Consider the following 19176-nt stretch of genomic DNA (forward strand, 5'->3'; position numbering starts at 1 on the left):
ACCCTGAGACCCCTCTAGAATCAAGTCTCTTGTAAACCCTAAAACAGCTCTTTTAGTTGAGATAAATACTTCCCTGCTCCCATAACCATCCTTCCTCCCTCCCCACATCCCATTCCCCCAACCTATCCCCAATCCTCCCCTTCTCCCTTCTCTCTAACCATTTCCCCTAACTTTCATCCCCCACCCCCGTGCAACCAAGTTTGTCTACTTCCAGTGTCCAGGAGGATAACTATGTGATTTTCTTCAGGTTCACCTTCTTATTTAGCTTCTCTAGGATCACGAATTATAGGCTCAAAGACCTTTAATAAGTGACTAGAATCCACTTATGAATGAGTACATACCATATTCCTCTTTTTGGGTCTGGGTTACCTCACTCAGTAAAGTTTTTTCTATTTCCATCCATTTGCATGCAAAATTCAAGATATTGTTTTTACCGCTGAGTTAAACTCTAATGTGTTTAGGATCCACACCTTCTTTAACCATTCTATTGAGGGGCACCTAGGTTGTTTCCAGGTTCTGGCTATTACAAATAGTGCAGGTATGAACATAGTTGAACAAATGCTTTTGTAGTATGATAGGGCATCTCTTGGGTATATTCCCAAGAGTGGAATTGCTGGGTCTTGAGAGAGGTTGACTCCCAGTTTCCTGAGAAACCGCCACACTGATTTCCACAGTGGCTGCACAAGTTTGCATTCCCACCAACAATGGATGAGCGTTCCCCTCACTCCACATCCTCTCCAACATAGGCTATCATTGGTGGTTTTGAGTTTAACTGTTCTGACAAGTGTAAGATGGTATCTCAAAGTGGTTTTGATTTGCATTTCCCTGATCTCTAAGGAGGTTGAACATGACCTTATGTGCCTTTGGCCCTTCGAAGTTCATCTGTTGTGAATTCTCTGTTCAGTTCAGTACCCCATTTTTTAATTGGGTTAATTAGAGTTTTAGTGTGTATTTTCTTGAGTTCTTTGTATGTTTTGGAGATCAGACCTTTATCTGATGAGGGGTAGGTGAAGATCTTCTCCCAGTCAGAAGGTAGCCTTTTTGTCTTACTGTCAGTGTCCTTTGCTTTACAGAAGCTTCTCAGTTTCAGTAGGTCCCATTTATTCATTGATTTTCTTATTGTCTGTGCTACTGGGGTTCTACTTAGGAAGTGGTCTCCTGTGCCTATGTCTTGTAGACTACTTCCCACTTTCTCTTCTATCTGGATCAAAGTGGACAGATTAATGTTGATGGTCTTTAATCCATTTGAACTTGAGTTTTGTGCATGGTGATAGATATGGATCTACTTTCATCCTTCTACATGTTGACATCCAGTTATGCCAGCACCATATATTAAAGATGCTTTCCTTCTTCCACTGTATACCTTTAGCTCCCTTGTCTAAAATCAGGTGTTCATAGGTTTGTGGGTTAATATCCAGGTCTTCTATTCGATTCCATATGTCGACTTCTCTGTTCTCATGTCAATACCAAACTGTTTTCAATACTGTACCTCTGTAATAGAGTTTGAAGTCAGGGATGGTAATGCCTCCAGATGTTCCTTTATTGTATAAGATTGTTTTGGCTATCCTGGCTTTTTTGTTTTGCCATGTAAACTTGATTATTGTTCTCTCAAGGTCTGTGAAGAATTTTAATGGGATTTTGATGGGGATTGCATTGAATCTGTAGATTGCTTTTGGTAGAATTGCCATCTTTACTATGTTGATCCTCCCAATCCAAGAGCAAGGGAGATCTTTCCATTTCCTGGTATCCTCCTCAATTTCTTTCTTCAAAGACTTAAAGTTCTTGTCAAAGAGGTCTTTTACTTCCTTGGTTAGAGTTACCCCAAGATATTTTATGCTATTTGTGGCAATCGTGAAAGGAGATGTTTCTCTGATTTCCCTCTCTGCTTCTTTATCCTTTGTGTATAGGAGGGCAACCGATTTTTTGAAGTTGATCTTGTATCCTGCCACATTACTAAAGGTGTTTATCAGCTGTAGGAGTTCTTTGGTAGAGTTTTTGAGGTCACTTATGTACACTATCATATCATCTGCAAATAATGAAAGTTTAACTTCATCCTTTCCAATTAGAATTCCCTTGATCCCCTTATGTTGTCTTATTGCTATTGCTAGAATTTCAAGCACTATATTGAAGAGGTATGGAGAGAGTGGACAGCCTTGTCGTGTTCCTGATTTTAGTGGAATGGCTTTGAGTTTCTCTCCTTTCAATTTGATGTTAGCGGTCAGCTTGCTGTAAATAGCTTTTATTATATTTAGGTATGATCCTTGTATCCCAAATCTCTCCAACACCTTTATCATAAATGGGTGTTGAATTTTGTCAAATGCCTTTTCAGCATCCAAGGAAATGATCATATGGTTTTTTTCTTTCAGTTTATTTATATGATGGATTACATTGATAGATTTGCGTATGTTGAACCAGCCCTGCATCTCTGGGATGAAGCCTACTTGATCATAATGGATAATTTTCTAATGTGTTCTTGGATTTGGTTTTCCAGTATTTTATTGAGAATTTTTGCGTCGATGTTCATGAGTGAGATTGGCCTGTAATTCTCATTCTTGGTTGTGCCTTTGTGTGGTTTTGGTATCAGGGTAACTGTAGCTTCATAAAAAGAGTTTGGCAATGACTCTTATGTTTCTATGTTGTGAAATACATTAAGGAGTATAGGTATTAGGTCTTCCTGGAAGTTCTGGTAGAATTCTGCCTTGAAACCATCTTGTTCTTGGCTTTTTTTGGTATGAGGATTTTTGATAATAGCTTCTAATTCTTCACAACTAACAGGTCTTTATAGATTGTTCACCTATTCTTGGTTCAACTTTGGTATATGGCACTTATCTAAAAAAATGTCCATTTCTTTTACATTTTCCAATTTTGTGGCATACAGGCTTTTGTAGTAGGATCTAATGATTCTCTGAATTTCCTCTGTGTCTGTGGTTATGTCCCCATTTTCATTTCTGATCTTATTAATTTTCATGTTCTCTCTCTGCCGTTTGATTAGTTTGGATAGGGGTTTGTCGATCCTGTTGATTTTCTCCAAGAACCAGCTTTTTGTTTCATTGATTCTTTGGATTGTTTTCTCTGTTTCTATTTTGTTGATTTCAGCCCTCAGTTTGATTATTTCCAGTCTTCTACTCCTCCTGGGTGAATCAGCTTCTTTTTTTTCTAGATCTTTCAAGTGTGCTGTTAAGTCTCCAATGTGTGCTTTCTCCGTTTTCTTTATTTGGGCACCTATTGCTATGAACTTTCCTCTTAGCACTGCTTTCATAGTGTCCCATAAGTTTGAGTATGTTGTGTCTTTGTTTTCATTAAATTCAAGGAAGACTTTAATTTCTTTCTTAATTTCGTCCCTGACCCAGGGGTGATTTAGTAGTTGACTGTTCAACTTCCATGAGTTTGTTGGCTTCCTGGGAGTAGCGTTGTTGTTGAATTCTAACTTTAATCCATGGTGATCTGACAAGACACAGGTGGTTACTAATATTTTTTTGTATCTGTGGTCAATTTTCGAGACGGTTCCATGAGCTGCAGAGAAGACGGTATATTCTTTCCTATTTGGGTGGAATGTTCTATAGATGTCTGTTAAGTCCATTTGATTCAATACCTCCAATAATTCTCTTATTTCTCTGTTAGGTTTCTGTCTGATTGCCCTATCCATTGGTGAGAGAGGTGTGTTGAAGTCTCCTACTATTAGTGTGTGTGGTTTGATGACTGCCTTGAGTTCTAGAAGTCTTTCTTTTACATAAGTGGGTGCCTTTATATTAGGGGCATAGATATTCAGGATTGAGATTTCCTCCTGAAGAATTATTCCTGTTATGAGTATGAAATGTCCATCTCCATCTCTTCTGATTGATTTTAGTTTGAAGTCAATTTTGTTAGAAATTAGAATGACCACACCCACTTGTTTCTTAGGTCCATTTGCTTGGGAAACCTTTTCCCAACCCTTTACTCTGAGTAGGTGTCTGTCTTTGTGGTTGAGGTGTGCTTCTTGTAAACAGCAGAATGTTGGATCCTGTTTTCGTATGCAATCTCTAAGTCTGTGCCTTTTTATAGGTGAATTGAGTCCATTGATATTAAGTGATATTAATGACAAGTGGTTGTTAACTCCGAATATTTTCCTTTTTTGGGAGGGGGTAGTAGAGTGTGTGTGTTTCCCTTCTTTGAGTTGTGCTTGTGAAGGGTCACTAGATGTCTGAGTTAGTGTAGGCAGTGGTGGCAATGTTGGATTCCTTGGGTTGTGATTTTCCTTCTAATACTTTCTGTAAGGCTGGATTTGTGGCTACGTATTGTTTAAATTTGTTTTTATCCTGGAATATTTTGTTTTCTCCGTTGATAGTGAACCATAGCTTGGCTTGGTATAGTAGTCTGGCCTTGCATCCATGGTCTCTTTGTTTCTGCAGTACCTCTATCCAGGACCTTCTGGCTTTCATGGTTTCCATAGAGAAGTCTGGTGTAAGTCTGATATGTTTACCTTTATAAGTTACTTGACCTTTTTCTTTTGCAGCTCTTAATATTCTTTCTTTAATCTGAATGTTTTCTGTTTTGATTATTATATGGCGAGGGGATATTTTTTTTGATCCAGTCTGTTTGGTGTTCTGTATGCTTCTTGAACCTTCATAGGATTATCGTTCTTTAGGTAGGCTAAGTTTTCTTCTATAATTTTGTTGAATATATTTTCTGGGCCTTTGATCTGCAATACTTCTCCTTCTTCTACCCCTATTATTCTTAGATTTGGTTTTTTTTATTGTGTCCCAGACTTCTTGAATGTTTTGTGATGAGAATTTGTTGAATTTGCTGTTTTCTTTGGTCAGAGCATTTATTTTCTCTATGGTGTCTTCATAATCTGAGATTCTTTCTTCTATCTCTTGTATTCTGTTGGTTATGCTTGTTTCTGAAGTCTCTGTCCGTTTACCTAGATTTTCCATATCCAGCCGGCCCTCGGTTTGTGTTTTCTTCATTGCCTCCATTTCAGTTTTCAAATCTTGAACTGTTTCCCATATCTGTTTGATTGTTTTTTTTCTCGGTTTCCCAGGGTTTCATTTATGGATTTACTTATTTCCTCAAACTTTTTTTATACTTCTCTTTTATTTCTTTACTCATTTCTTCAATCTTTTTGTTATACTTCTCTTCCATTTCTTTACGGCAGATTTTCACCTCCTGTTTATGTTCCTCTAATTATTTTCATATAGTTTCGCTTACTGTCAATTTCTTCTATTTCTTCTGGAGTGGGGTGTTCAATTCTTCTAGTTTCGTGGTCCCTGGATTCTGGTGATGTCATGCTGCCTTTCAGGTTGTTTTGGAGGAATTCTTGCATTGGCACCTGCCCATCTCTTCCTTCAAATAGAGCCAGGAGAGTCTTGGTGTCTTGGTTCAGTTTTTGCTGTTACTGACTCTCTGGTTGGATCTCTTCAGCAGGAACAGGAACTGTTCTTGTCCCTCTCGATGGTACTCCTCAGCACCCTCTGGGTGGAACTCCTCAGCACAGACACAGGGATAGCCCTGAACTCCTCAGCACTGAAATATTGGTAGCTGGTATTCCAAGGACTCTGGAGACAAAAGGGCGACCGTGGGGACAGGGCAGAATTGAGTGGAACACCGAAGACCCTGCAGCAGAAGCTGAGGGGGGCTGTGCTCTCTTCCCGGACAGTCTGCCCCAGATAGTATACACTCACCTCTCTGGATGGAACTCCTCAGCACTGAAATAGGGATAGTTGGTATTCCAAGTATACAAGAGACAAAAGGGCCACCGTGGGGGCAGAGTAGTCAAGTAGAACACAGAAGACCCTGCAGCAGAAGCTGGGGGGAGGTTGTGCTCTCTTCCGGGACAGTCTGCCCCAGATAGCACAGACTGACCCCTCTGGATGGAACTCCTCAGCACTGAAATAGGGACAGCTGGTATTCCAAGGACACAGGAGACAAAAGGGCAGCCGTGGGGGGGAGGGCAGAGTTGAGTGGAACACAGAAGACCCTGCTGCAGAAGCTGGGCAGGGGGACTATTCTCTCTACCAGGACAGTCCGCCCCAGATAGCACAGATTCACCCCTCTTGATGGAACTCCTCAGCACTGAAATAGGGACAGCTGGTATTCCACGGACACAGGAGACAAAAGGGCGACCGTGGGGGGAGGGCAGAGTTGAGTGGAACACAGAAGACCCTGCAGCAGAAGCTGGAGGGGGGGCTGTGCTCTCTTCCGGGACAGTTCGCCCAGGATAGCACACACTCACTCCTCAGGATGGAACTCCTCAGCACTGAAGTACACATTTTTGCATGTAGAGACCAGATATCAACCTGCAGTATCTATCTGTGTCATTCTCCACCGTAAGTTTTCAAATAGTGTTTCTAAATCAACCTGGCGCTCATTGATTCAGCTAGGCTTGCCATCTAATGAACTCCAGGTATTCTCCTACCTCTGCTTCTTCAGCAATGGTATGACAGACACAATACAGTGGGGAATCAAGCTTGGGTGCTCATGCTTTAAGAACAACACTTTACTGACTGTGAGACATAGCTTAAGACTCTATTATCAGCACTTTATGATGATAACACTTAAAGAAAAAACCTTTCTTTTTGCAGTTTTGGGAGAAAAAAAGTAAAGAATTTCAAATCACTCCTAGGCTTTTGAGCTCTTGTGGTAGTCTCCATTACCATATTCAGCCTGAAGCATAAAATTTTCAGGTTCCTTTATTCTCTGTAGACTTGAGGAGGTGCTAAGATCAAAAAGTCCAACAACTGGACATCTCTACCAAGGATGGATTGCAGTCAAGTAGAAGTTGAAGTATGAAGGCAGAAAACAACTGGTTTAAAAAAATTCTTTTAGAAAAGTTGAGTCATGTACTAACACTTTTTACGTCCCCATAGTATTTCTAAAATCATTTCAACTTCTGAGCATTTCTCATGTATTAAAATGTTAATATGTTTGAGCTGGGAAAATGACTTGGGGAATCGAGGCTCATTGTATGAAGACTGATGATCTGACTTCAAACCCCAATCAAGACACACATTATGGAAACAGAACATCAACTCCTGCTCATCGTCCCCTGACTTACACCTAGATGCTGTGTCTGTACTCATTCACACACAAGTACACACAAATCTTTAATGCAATAAAACTGTAAATGTTAATGCTTGAAAGCTCTATATAAATGTATTATAAATATTTATCTGAAATGTTTTGCTTCTGTTTTGCAACCATTTTTTCATATTGTACTAGACGTGGACTCCTTTTAAAACTTTATTATTGTATGAGCATGATGTGTAGGTATGAATGCAGGAGCACTCATGCCATGATACACAAATGAATTTCAGAAGACACTTTCACACAGTTGATTCTTTCTTCCCACCTTAATGTGGGTTCCAGGAATTAATTCATTTTGTTAGGTTTCCCTCCCAAAAAGCTAAGCCAGTTTAATTGCAAGATTTTTCTCCTTTTTAAATAATCTTTGGATTTTTAAAACATGTTTGTCCAGGTTAGATAAAAAACAATCATGTATAAGTTAGATTTAAAACGTATGTTTAATTAAAAGGTACACGGCACTGAACGACATTTGGTAGTAAGTTTTAGCGAGTTTAAACTTTATCCTTATTGATTTTGAAAATTTGTAAGATCTTTCAGTGCATCCAGCTTTCTGTCTCAATAATATTTCTTGCTATGCCTCTGTTTTCAAATACATTTTAAGATAAATGGGCACTCTTATAGTAATTTCTGGCTTTCATTTTCTGAAATTTTCCAATGTGATGTCATTTCTTTGTTTTCCCGATTTGTCCTACAGCCGTGATTTTGATTTAGTATTTCTAACTGGTTTAAAATTTTCAGTATTATTTTACCCTTTTCCCCAGCATTTGCTATTTTCCAATCTGACTGATTAATTCAGCTTTATCTTCCAGAACTTTTATTGAGTTTTTTATGTCAAAATGAGTAACCATTTATTGTTATTGTAGTGGTAACTCTTAAATATATAAATAATTATAATATACAACTTAAGGGACCAGAATTATGTAGGAAATACATAGCTATTCTATGTATTTTTGAACTAAAACTGATGGATACGGGTCCTAATGTATTTTTGAACTAAAACTGATGGATACGGGTCCTAGATTTTATTTCTTGTACCAAAAACCGTGATTCTTTCATTATATCTAGATGTAAATCCACTGTGCAAAAACAATAATTATTCTTTGCAAATTATTTTTTAAAATAAGAATATACACATACAGGTTCAGTTTCTTTATATATACATATAACTGTATATATAAAGACTTTCATTGCTTAATCAAAATAGAAAGTATGACAAAGACAGGCATCCATTAAAAACCAATAAGAACAACCAGAAATATTTGAAAAGTTTTCTTTCTATACTATATGTGTGTGTTGTGTGTGTGTGTATATATATATGTATATATATACATATATATAAATAGTTTTAATATACATTCTGTATACTTATTAACCAGAATAGTGTTGCATTGAAAATCGTGGTTCTGATTTCTTAAAACCTGATTATTCAAATATTTAATAAACATTAGCTTTTAAAGATCTACAGAAATGCCCAAATGTCTATCTATCAAGAAAATTTTTATGTGGTACTGATCTTTTCTTGCTTAATTAGCATAGAATTTATATCAAAGATAGGCATACATTAAAAACCAACATGAAAAATCAGAAACATCTGGAAAGTTTACTTTCTAGACTCGAGCCTAGTTAGACTTGGTACCACATCATATGAAATAATGATCCTACTACACCACAAGTTGTATATTTGATTTTTTTTGAGGTAGATGTTAAAGGACACAAATCATTTGGGATTAAAGGATCACTTTTTCTCATCTTACTTAAGTGTAGCAAAACTAGATGCATGTTATTTCAAATTGCACTTAATGTCATATTCTGAGTTATTATGAGTACAAAGAGTTCAATGTCTACATTTTAGTGTTCCATAACACTGTTGAGATCATTTGATTAATTTCCATAGATGACAGATGAGTAGAAGTTTATTTTTTCTTCATTGTGTAGCTTCACTATTAATTCATATTGCCATAAATTTGTTACAAAATCAACCCAGACATTGTTTCCTGTAAATGTATGAAAATATTATTCAGTAACATAAGTTTTAAGGTATATCAATTTAGTTGCTAATGAAAAAATTTATGAAATTGTCACTGATAAGTTTGTAAACACCAGTAATTTTGCTACTTTTGATTTTCCTTCCAGGAAGATCATTCAAACCCTTCCTTTATATAATCCTACGCATGAAACATTAGAATTGAAAATGAGGAATAGTAATCCTGAAAATTTTGTCATGGACATTAACCAAAAAACGCCAGTAAGTACATTCAGAAATCCATGAAACTGATCACTACAACAGCATTTCCTACTTATAATTTTAAGATTCTTGTGCAATATTATCATTAGGATCATTAGTAATAATTTAAATTTTTGGAGTTTAAAAAGGGATACTCTAATCTCATAAATTGCAGTCTGTTATTAGACAGTCTCATTTTGTTGTAATATTGAAATGATATATACTGAATTATGCTCACTATGCTAGTAATATTTTATTCATGACCATTTTATTAATCAGATTTTGTAATAGATTCTGTGTAATATGATTTTATCTTTAACAATCATTATCTGTTAACAGAATCCTGAGAATAAATGTTTCTAATCATTCGTAAGTATCTGGCCTTGTCACTACTTACATTTTCAGATTCTTATACAGCTCTTACTCATTATCTCGTCATATCATTGTTCATTTTGTGGTCATGAAGAATATAACCAAATTATACAATCAAAACCATTTTTATCTTTTTACTAAATTACAAAACAAGATAAGATGCTTTAACATCAAGATCTATGTTTCTAAACCACAGGACACCAATTCCTTGCAGTTGATTTGATCCCGTATCCATTCAAGTAAACTTGGAAATGATAATTTTAAGACAGGCACTGGTGTGTGGGTAAATCTCTAGTCACAGCTACTTTAGCCACTCAAGACCTGAGGCAAGATTCTCAAGAAACTGAGCTGAGGAATGAGAATGTAGTCTAGGGAAAAGTGAAACTATTTCAGAAAAGAAAATACATAATTACAGTGTTTGATTTTTATCAAAGAACCTTTCCTGGAGCTCTGCTGACAGATATATTGAAATAAAGGCTTTTATTGTTTAGTTTAATGACTGTTGAACAAATATATACTTTGATGTCTTTATATCTAAATATCTGTCTCTTTGCAACTTCTGGTTGCCAACTAAAAAGTGATTCAGCAGGCTTGGGAGGGCAATATGAGAACATAAAACAGATTGGATTTCATGAACCTGTGAAAAGAGAACTCAAAGTGCATGGGGAGGGAACTGAGGTTGGATCAAGAGAAAGGAGTGGTGAATGTATTGAAACATACTGTTTGAAATTCTCAACGAATTACTGAAAATTTTCTTAACAAAAGCTAATGAAGGATGAATATAGTAAAAGTACTTGTTAGAATTAACAATATTAATATTACAAAGTATATTGGAATGTACATATTTGAATGTATCACTTAACAGCACATAATTTTAAAGCATATAGAGTTCATTATGTTGCTTTCCTGTACTTTAAATTCCTCATTAAAAGTAGAGATTTCACCATCATATATGTCTTTACTCTTATAGAAGATGCTAATCTTTGGTCCAGAGAAAAACAAAGGCTATATATTGCATGGCACCTGGTATCATTACAAAAACAGACTATTTTATCCATTCATTCATGACTTTTAGACTCTATTGTTTATTTATTTATCAAGTGTTATTTGAATTAAATATGCACTTATGGCTAATATTATATATAAACCCAAAGTTATATGCTGTGGAAGCTACTTTTTCTCCTTCAACCAATAGCCTTTGAGATACCAGCCCACTGGGGTGTGGTATCTTTTGCTTTAAACATAAGCTGCGGCAGCCCTCTCGCTCTCTTGCTTACTTCGGATTCCACTTCTGACTATCAGATGCTTTTCCTGTTCCTGCAGGAGGCTGTTGTCTAGGACGGTGATCTGTAAGTTTTTCCTTTTAAATAAATAACCCTTTTATTAATCTTAATTCTGAGTTTGCGTGGGGTTGCTTTTGTTTTGTGACTTACTCCATCAGTTATATATGAGGCAATACTATTATAAAGTATATGAACACAGTTAATCATTTGATAGCAAATAGATCTAATAACACATGGAAAATTATAAAACTATTTTTCAATCATGAATGATATATATATGTATATAGTTACATATATAAATGTTTATATCTGTATATTCATTTTTATTCTTGTCTTTAATTGCATAGTATTCATATAACTTTTTACTGATAATTACTATATTTCATTAATATTTTAATAAATTAACATAAATCTATTTTAAGGGCAAATAATAATCTTTTTTCAACAGTTTATTACATTTTCAAATATAAAAGAAAATTTAAAACAATATAATTAGCAGTCCTATACCTTTAACTTTTACCTTTGCTTCACAAATTAACAATCTGCGCATAAGCTCTGTATTTTTCTCGTCTCTCCATTCTATTTCTTCTTATTTTAATGTAAATACTTGATAAGATTATATTTTATTTTATTTTATTTTATTTTATTTTTTAATTTTTTTTGAAAGTAATTTTATTAAATTATAAAGAGTTTCCATTTACGCCCCTCCTCCCAACGCCCTCCCACTCCCCCCCTCCCTCTTTTCCTCCCTCTTTGTCCCCAAGGGCAGTCAGGGTCTCCTGCACTGTGGGAAGTCCAAGTTCCTCCCCCCTCCCTCCAGGTCCAGGAAGGTGAGCATCCAAACAGACTGGATCCCAAAAATCCAGTATATGCAGAGGAAACCAGTCCCAGTGTCATTGTCAATGGCTTCTCAGTAAGACTGCAGGCCAGCCACATTCAGAAAATCCGGCCACATTCAGAGAATCTGGTTGGATCACATGCTAGTTCAGTCACGGTCCATCTGGCCTTGGTAAACTCTCATTAGATCCGACCCCTTGTATCAGTGGGTGATAGTATCCCTCGCAGTCCTTCGTCATTTTCTTCCTTCCATTTGGATCTTGGGGGGCTCAGTTCCGTGCTCCAACGCGGGCCTCCATCTGTATCGTCATCCAACGCCAGATGAGGGATCTATGGTGATAAGCAAAATATTCATCAGTATGGTCACGGGCCAAGGCCGGTTCAGGCACCCCCTCCTCTGTCCAGAGAACAATCTGGGGATCTCTCCTTGGACCTGGGATCCCATATATAATCAAGTTTCCTGTAAACTCTAATATGACTCCCTTAGTTGAAATATATTCTTCCCTGATCCCACATTCATCCTTCCTCCCTTCCCCCCATCCCGGTCAACAGAGCTTTCTCCATTCCTCCCCTACTCCCTTCTCTCTAACCCTCTCCCCTTCCAACAACCCTCCCACCCCCCCCATGCACCCAAGGTTACCTGGGACTCTTGACTATTTCCTACCTCCTGGCGGATAGCTAAAAAATCTTCATCAGGTTCGTCTTCTTATTTAGCTTCTCTAGGATCACGAATAATAGGCTCAAAGACCTTTAACTATGGTTAGAATCCACTTATGAGTGAATACATACCATATTCCTCTTTTTGGGTCTGGCTTACCTCACTCAGTAAAGCGTTTTCTATATCCATCCATTTGCATGCAAAATTCAAGATGTCATTATTTTTTACCGCTGAGTAAAACTCTAACGTGTATATGTTCCACACCTTCTTTAACCATTCTTCTATTGAGGGGCACCTAGGCTGTTTCCAGGTTCTGGCTATTACAAATAGTGCTGCTATGAACATAGTTGAACAAATGCTTTTGTAGTATGTTTGGGCATCTCTAGGGTATATTCCCAAGAGAGGAATTGCTGGGTCCTGAGGGAGGTTGACTCCCAGTTTCCTGAGAAACCGCCACACTGATTTCCAAAGTGGCTGCACAAGTTTGCATTCCCACCAACAATGGATGAGTGTTCCCCTCATTCCACATCCTCTCCAGCATAGGCTATCATTGCTGTTTTTAACTTTAGCTATTCTGACAGGTGTAAGATGGTATGTCAAAGTGGTTTTGATTTGCATTTCCCTGATCGCTAAGGAGGTTGAGCATGACCTTAAGTGTCTTCTGGCCATTCGAAGTTCATCTGTTGTGAATTCTCTGTTCAGATCAGTACCCCATTTTTTAATTGGGTTAATTAGAGTTTTAGTGTCTAGTTTCTTGAGTTCTTTGTATATTCTGGAGATCAGACCTTTGTCTGATGAGGGGTTGGTGAAGATCTTCTCCCAGTCAGAAGGCAGCCTTTTTGTCCTACTGACAGTGTCCTTTGCTTTACAGAAGCTTCCCAGTTTCAGTAGATCCCATTTATTCATTGTTTCTCTTATTGTCTGTGCTGCTGGGGTCCTACTTAGGAAGAGGCCTCCTGTGCCTAAATCTTGTAGACTACTTCCCACTTTCTCTTCTATCAGGTTCAAAGTGGACGGATTAATGTTGATGTCTTTAATCCATTTGGACTTGATTTTTGTGCATGGTGATAGATATGGATCTATTTTCATTTTTTTACAGATTGACATCCAGTTATGCCAGCACCATTTGTTAAAGATGCTTTCCTTCTTCCATTGTATACCTTTAGCTCCCTTGTCGAAAATTAGGTGTTCATAAGTTTTTGGGTTAATATCTGGGTCTTCTATTCGATTCCATAGGTCGACTTCTCTGTTCTTATGCCAATACCAAGCTGTTTTCAATACTGTAGCTCTATAATAGAGTTTGAAGTCAGGAATGGTAATGCCTCCAGAAGTTCTTTTATTGTATAAGATTGTTTTGGCTATCCTGGGTTTTTTGTTTTTCCATATAAACTTGATTAATGTTCTCTCAAGGTCTGTGAAGAAGTTTGATGGGATTTTGATGGGGATTGCATTGAATCTGTAGATTGCTTTTGGTAGAATTGCCATTTTTACTATGTTGATTCTCCCAATCCAAGAGCAGGGGAGGTCTTTCCATTTTCTGGTATCCTCCTCAATTTCTCTTTTCAAAGGCTTAAAGTTCTTGTCAAATAGGTCTTTTACATCCTTGGTTAGAGTAACCCCAAGATATTTTATGGTGTTTGTGGCTATCGTGAAAGGTGATGTTTCTCTGATTTCCCTCTCCGTTTCTTTATCCTTTGTGTATAGGAGTGCCACTGATTTTTTGGAGTTGATCTTGTATCCTGCCACGTTACTAAAGGTGTTTATCAGCTGTAGGAGTTCTTTGGTAGAGTTTTTGGGGTCGCTTATGTACACTATCATATCGTCAGCAAATAACGAAAGTTTAACTTCATCCTTTCCAATTCGAATCCCCTTGATCCCCTTATGTTGTCTTATTGCTATTGCTAGAATTTCAAGCACTATATTGAAGAGGTATGGAGAGAGTGGACAGCCTTGTCGTGTTCCTGATTTTAGTGGAAAGGCTTTGAGTTTCTCTCCAGTCAATTTGATGTTAGCTGTCGGCTTGCTGTATATTGCTTTTATTATATTTAGGTATGATCCTTGTATCCCCAGTCTCTCCAACACCTTTATCATAAATGGGTGTTGAATTTTGTCAAACGCTTTTTCAGCATCCAATGAAATGATCATATGATTTTTTTCTTTCAGTTTATTTATATGATGGATTACATTGATAGATTTGCGTATGTTGAACCATCCCTGCATCTCTGGGATGAAGCCTACTTGATCATAATGGATGATTTTTCTAATGTGTTCTTGGATTCGGTTTGCCAGTATTTTATTGAGAATTTTCGCATCGATGTTCATGAGTGAGATTGGCCTGTAATTCTCTTTCTTGGTTGTGTCTTTGTGTGGTTTTGGTATTAGGGTGACTGCAGCTTCATAAAAGGAGTTTGGCCGTGACTTTTCTTTTTCTATATTGTGGAATACATTAAGGAGTATAGGTATTAGCTCTTCCTGGAAGTTCTGGTAGAATTCTGCATTGAAACCATCTGGTCCTGGGCTTTTTTTGGTAGGGAGATTTTTGATAACAGCTTCTAGTTCTTCACGACTAACAGGTCTATTTAGATTGTTCACCTGGTCTTGGTTCAACTTTGGTATACGGTACTTATCTAAAAAAATGTCCATTTCTTTTACATTTTCCAACTTTGTGGCATATAAACTTTCGTAGTAAGATCTAATGATTCCCTGAATTTCCTCCGTGTCTGTGATTATGTCCCCCTTTTCATTTCTGATCCTATTAATTTGCAAGTTCTCTCTCTGCCGTTTGATTAGTTTGGATAGGGGTTTGTCAATCTTGTTAATTTTCTCCAAGAACCAGCTTTTTGCTTCATTGATTCTTTGAATTGTTTTCTGTGTTTCTATTTTGTTGATTTCAGCCCTCAGTTTAATTATTTCCAGTCTTCTACTCCTCCTGGGTAAATCAGCTTCTTTTTTTTCTAGAGCTTTCAAGTGTGTTGTTAAGTCTCCAATGTGTGCTTTCTCTGTTTTCTTTAGGTGGGCACTTAGTGCTATGAACTTTCCTCTTAGCACAGCTTTCATTGTGTCCCATAGGTTTGAATACGTTGTGTCTTTGTTTTCATTATATTCAAGGAAGACTTTAATTTCTTTCTTTATTTCTTCCTTGACCCAGGGGTGATTTAGTAGTTGACTGTTCAACTTCCATGAGTTTGTTGGCTTCCTGGGGGTACCATTGTTGTTGAATTCTAATTTTAATCCATGGTGATCTGACAAGACACAGGTGGTCACTAATATTTTTTTGTATCTGTGGAAGTTTGCTTTGTTACCAAGTATGTGGTCAATTTTCGAGAAGGTTCCATGGGCTGCAGAGAAGAAGGTATACTCTTTCCTATTTGGGTGGAGTGTTCTATAGATGTCTGTTAAGTCCATTTGATTCAGTACCTCCAGTAAATCTCTTATTTCTCTGTTAGGTTTCTGTCTGATTGACCTGTCCATTGGTGAGAGAGGAGTGTTGAAGTCTCCTACTATTAGTGTGTGTGGTTTGATGACTGCCTTGAGTTCTAGAAGAGTTTCTTTTACATATGTGGGTGCCTTTATATTAGGGGCATAGATATTCAAGATTGAGACTTCTTCCTGATGAATTGTTCCTGTTATGAGTATGAAATGTCCATCTCCATCTCTTCTGATTGATTTTAGTTTGAAGTCGATTTTGTTAGATATTAGAATGGCCACACCCGCTTGTTTCTTAGGTCCATTTGCTTGGAAAACCTTTTCCCAACCCTTTACTCTGAGTAGGTGTCTGTCTTTGTGGTTGAGGTGTGTTTCTTGTAGACAGCAGAATGTTGGATCCTGTTTTCGTATCCAATCTCTAAGTCTGTGCCTCTTTATAGGTGAGTTGAGACCATTGATATTAAGTGATATTAATGACCAGTGATCGATGACTCCGGTCATTTTTTTGGGTAGTAGCGTGTATGTGTTTTCCTTCTTTGAGTTGTGCTTGTGAAGGGTCGCTAGATGTCTGAGTTAATGTAGGCAGTGTTGGGAATGTTGGATTCCTTGGGTTGTGATTTTCCTTCTAGTATTCTCTGTAAGGCTGGATTAGTAGCTACGTATTGTTTAAATTTGTTTTTATCCTGGAATATTTTGTTTTCTCCGTTGATAGTGAACAATAGCTTGGCTGGGTAAAGTAGTCTGGGTTTGCATCCATTGTCTCTTAGTTTCTGCAGTACCTCTATCCAGGACCTTCTGGCTTTCATGGTTTCCATCGAGAAGTCTGGTGTAAGTCTGATAGGTTTACCTTTATAAGTTACTTGACCTTTTTCCTTTGCAGCTCTCAATATCCTTTCTTTAGTCTGAATGCTTTGTGTTTTGATTATTATATGACGAGGGGATGTTTTTTTCTGATCCAGTCTATTCGGTGTTCTGTATGCTTCTTGAACCTTCATAGGAATATCGTTCTTTAGGATGGGAAAGTTTTCTTCTATAATTTTGTTGAGTATATTTTCTGGATCTTTGAAATGCAATTCTTCTCCTTCTTCTACTCCTATTATTCTTAGATTTGATTTTTTTATTGTGTCCCACAGTTCCTGAATGTTTTGTGATGAGAATTTGTTGGATTTGCTGTTTTCTTTGGACAGAGTGTTTAATTTCTCTATGGTGTCCTCAGAGTCTGAGATTCTCTCTTCTATCTCTTGTATTCTATTGGTTAAGCTTGTTTCTGAAGTCTCTGTTCGTTTACCCAGATTTTCCATAGCCAGCCGGCCCTCGGTTTGTGATTTCTTCATTGACTCCATTTCAGTTTTCAAATCTTGAACTGTTTCTATTACCTGTTTGATTGTTTTTTCTTGGTTTCCCAGAATTTCATTTACGGATTTACTCATTTCTTCAAACTTTTTGGTATATTTCTCTTCCATTTCTTTACTCATTTCCTCAATTTTTTTGTTATACTTATCTTCCATTTCTTTACGGCAGATTTTCACCTCCTGTTTAAGTTCCTCTATTATTTTCATAAAGAAGCGCTTAGAGTCGATTTCTTCTATTTCTTCTGGAGTAGGGTGTTCAATTCTTCTAGTTTCGAGCTCCCTGGATTCTGGCGATGTCATGTTGCCTTTCAGGTTGTTGGAGGAATTCTTGCATTGGCGCCTGCCCATCTCCCCCACTCTGGATGAAACTCCTCAGCACTTTCTGGATAGAACTCCTCAGCACTCTCTGGGTAGGACTTCACAGCACTCTCTGGATAGAGCTCCTCAGCCCTCTCTGGGAAGAACTGCTCAGCAGGGCAACAGGGCTAGCTGGTCTTCCCAGGACTCAGGAGACAAAGGGCCCGCAGCAGTGGGGGGAGGGGAGGGGTCCCTTGGAACACCGAAGACCCTGGCGCAGAAGCTGAGGGGGGCAGGGCTGTGCTCCCTTCCCGGAGAGGCAGGCAGGCTGCCCAGGCTAGCACCCACTCACCTCTCTGTGAAGAACTGCTCAGCAGGGCCAAGATTATATTTTAATAGCCTATAAATTTCCACAATCATCTTGAATCCATGTGAATTCAAAAGTTTACCTAACTCTGCTGATTACTCTTTTTGCACCATGACAAATGCTAGAGTCATCTAGAAGAGTGAAACTCAACTGGGTTTCCCTCTAACCTTTGTTATTCTTTTGCCATATCATTTGCAAATTTTATTTAAAAATAATGTATATTAAATTTGTTTTTGTGTTTCATGACTATTGAACACCAAATGCTATATGTTACAGGGATTGACTGTTTCTATTGAATCTTAATTTTTCTTTGCTGTGGTTGAAGATAATTTGTGAAAATATTTAGTTTAAAATTATTTTTGAGCATTTTGACTCTATCAGCTCTTCTATATCCATTGGTATTAAATATTGTAATATTCCCAGCATAGTACTTTGATTATATAATACTCAAGTGTATTTTGATTTAATCATTGTCTCCTTTTACTATTGCTAAAAAGAAATTTGAAACTCATACTACAGACCACCAACTAGTACATGAATATGTATATAACAAGATGATGTGAAAAAAAAGATATGAAAAGAACTTGACTTAACACTGATGTTAAAAAGAAATGATATTTATTTCTTTTGACATTGACAAATTTATGAGTTAGGTTCTTGCAGTAATTTGGCCTGTTCCATAGAATATTAGAAAGCTATAGATTTCTTAGTATAGTTCACATGTACATAATTAGGGAGTTTAAATAAGCACTTATGATTAATTTTTTAATGTTCGTACACAGTGAGTAAGTCTTGCGTGGTCATTGTCTGGAGAAAAACTATGGCCTGAGAACTAACATGACAAATGGTGTTTATCACATCCCCTGTAATCAATATTTGAATAGTGGTTATACAAAAGAAGATAATGTGTGCAACTCCTCACACTTACCATACAAGGATCAGCTTTTCATACACCTAGCTCACAAAAATTTCACCTCAACAAATATATTAATTCTTGTTTTTCTTGTGTGTTTTTTTCCTAATTCTCGCAGTTGGTTCTACCACCTCACTCTACCACAGAGATATCTGTTTACTTTCATCCATCTGGACTGGGGAGAGATGGTCATGAAACTTGTATTAACTTCTATTGCACTCAGGTATGATGAGTATGATCTCTGATGAAGTAGAATCTACATAGATAAGTGCTGTCCATGCAGTTAATAACTTTTACAATTAAAACATTTTCATTGTAAAACATTAAGTAAATGTTTTAAAATATGATAGTGTAGACTACTGATTTATAAACAGCTAAATAAGAT

At 37.2% G+C, this 19176-nt stretch overlaps 1 protein-coding gene across 1 annotated transcript in view; it reads left to right on the forward strand.

Moving 5' to 3' along the window:
* Positions 1-19176, forward strand: part of Cfap47 (cilia and flagella associated protein 47) — a 274541-nt gene that overhangs the window by 204752 nt on the left and 50613 nt on the right. The window contains exons 55-56 of the mRNA XM_048427634.3: positions 9196-9307; positions 18910-19014. Coding sequence (XP_048283591.3) covers positions 9196-9307; positions 18910-19014 — 217 coding nt within the window. The remainder of the gene's footprint in view (positions 1-9195; positions 9308-18909; positions 19015-19176) is intronic.

The sequence above is a fragment of the Myodes glareolus genome, chromosome X (genome assembly GCF_982192425.1).
Source record: "Myodes glareolus chromosome X, mMyoGla1.1, whole genome shotgun sequence".
Taxonomy (NCBI): Eukaryota; Metazoa; Chordata; class Mammalia; order Rodentia; family Cricetidae; genus Myodes; species Myodes glareolus.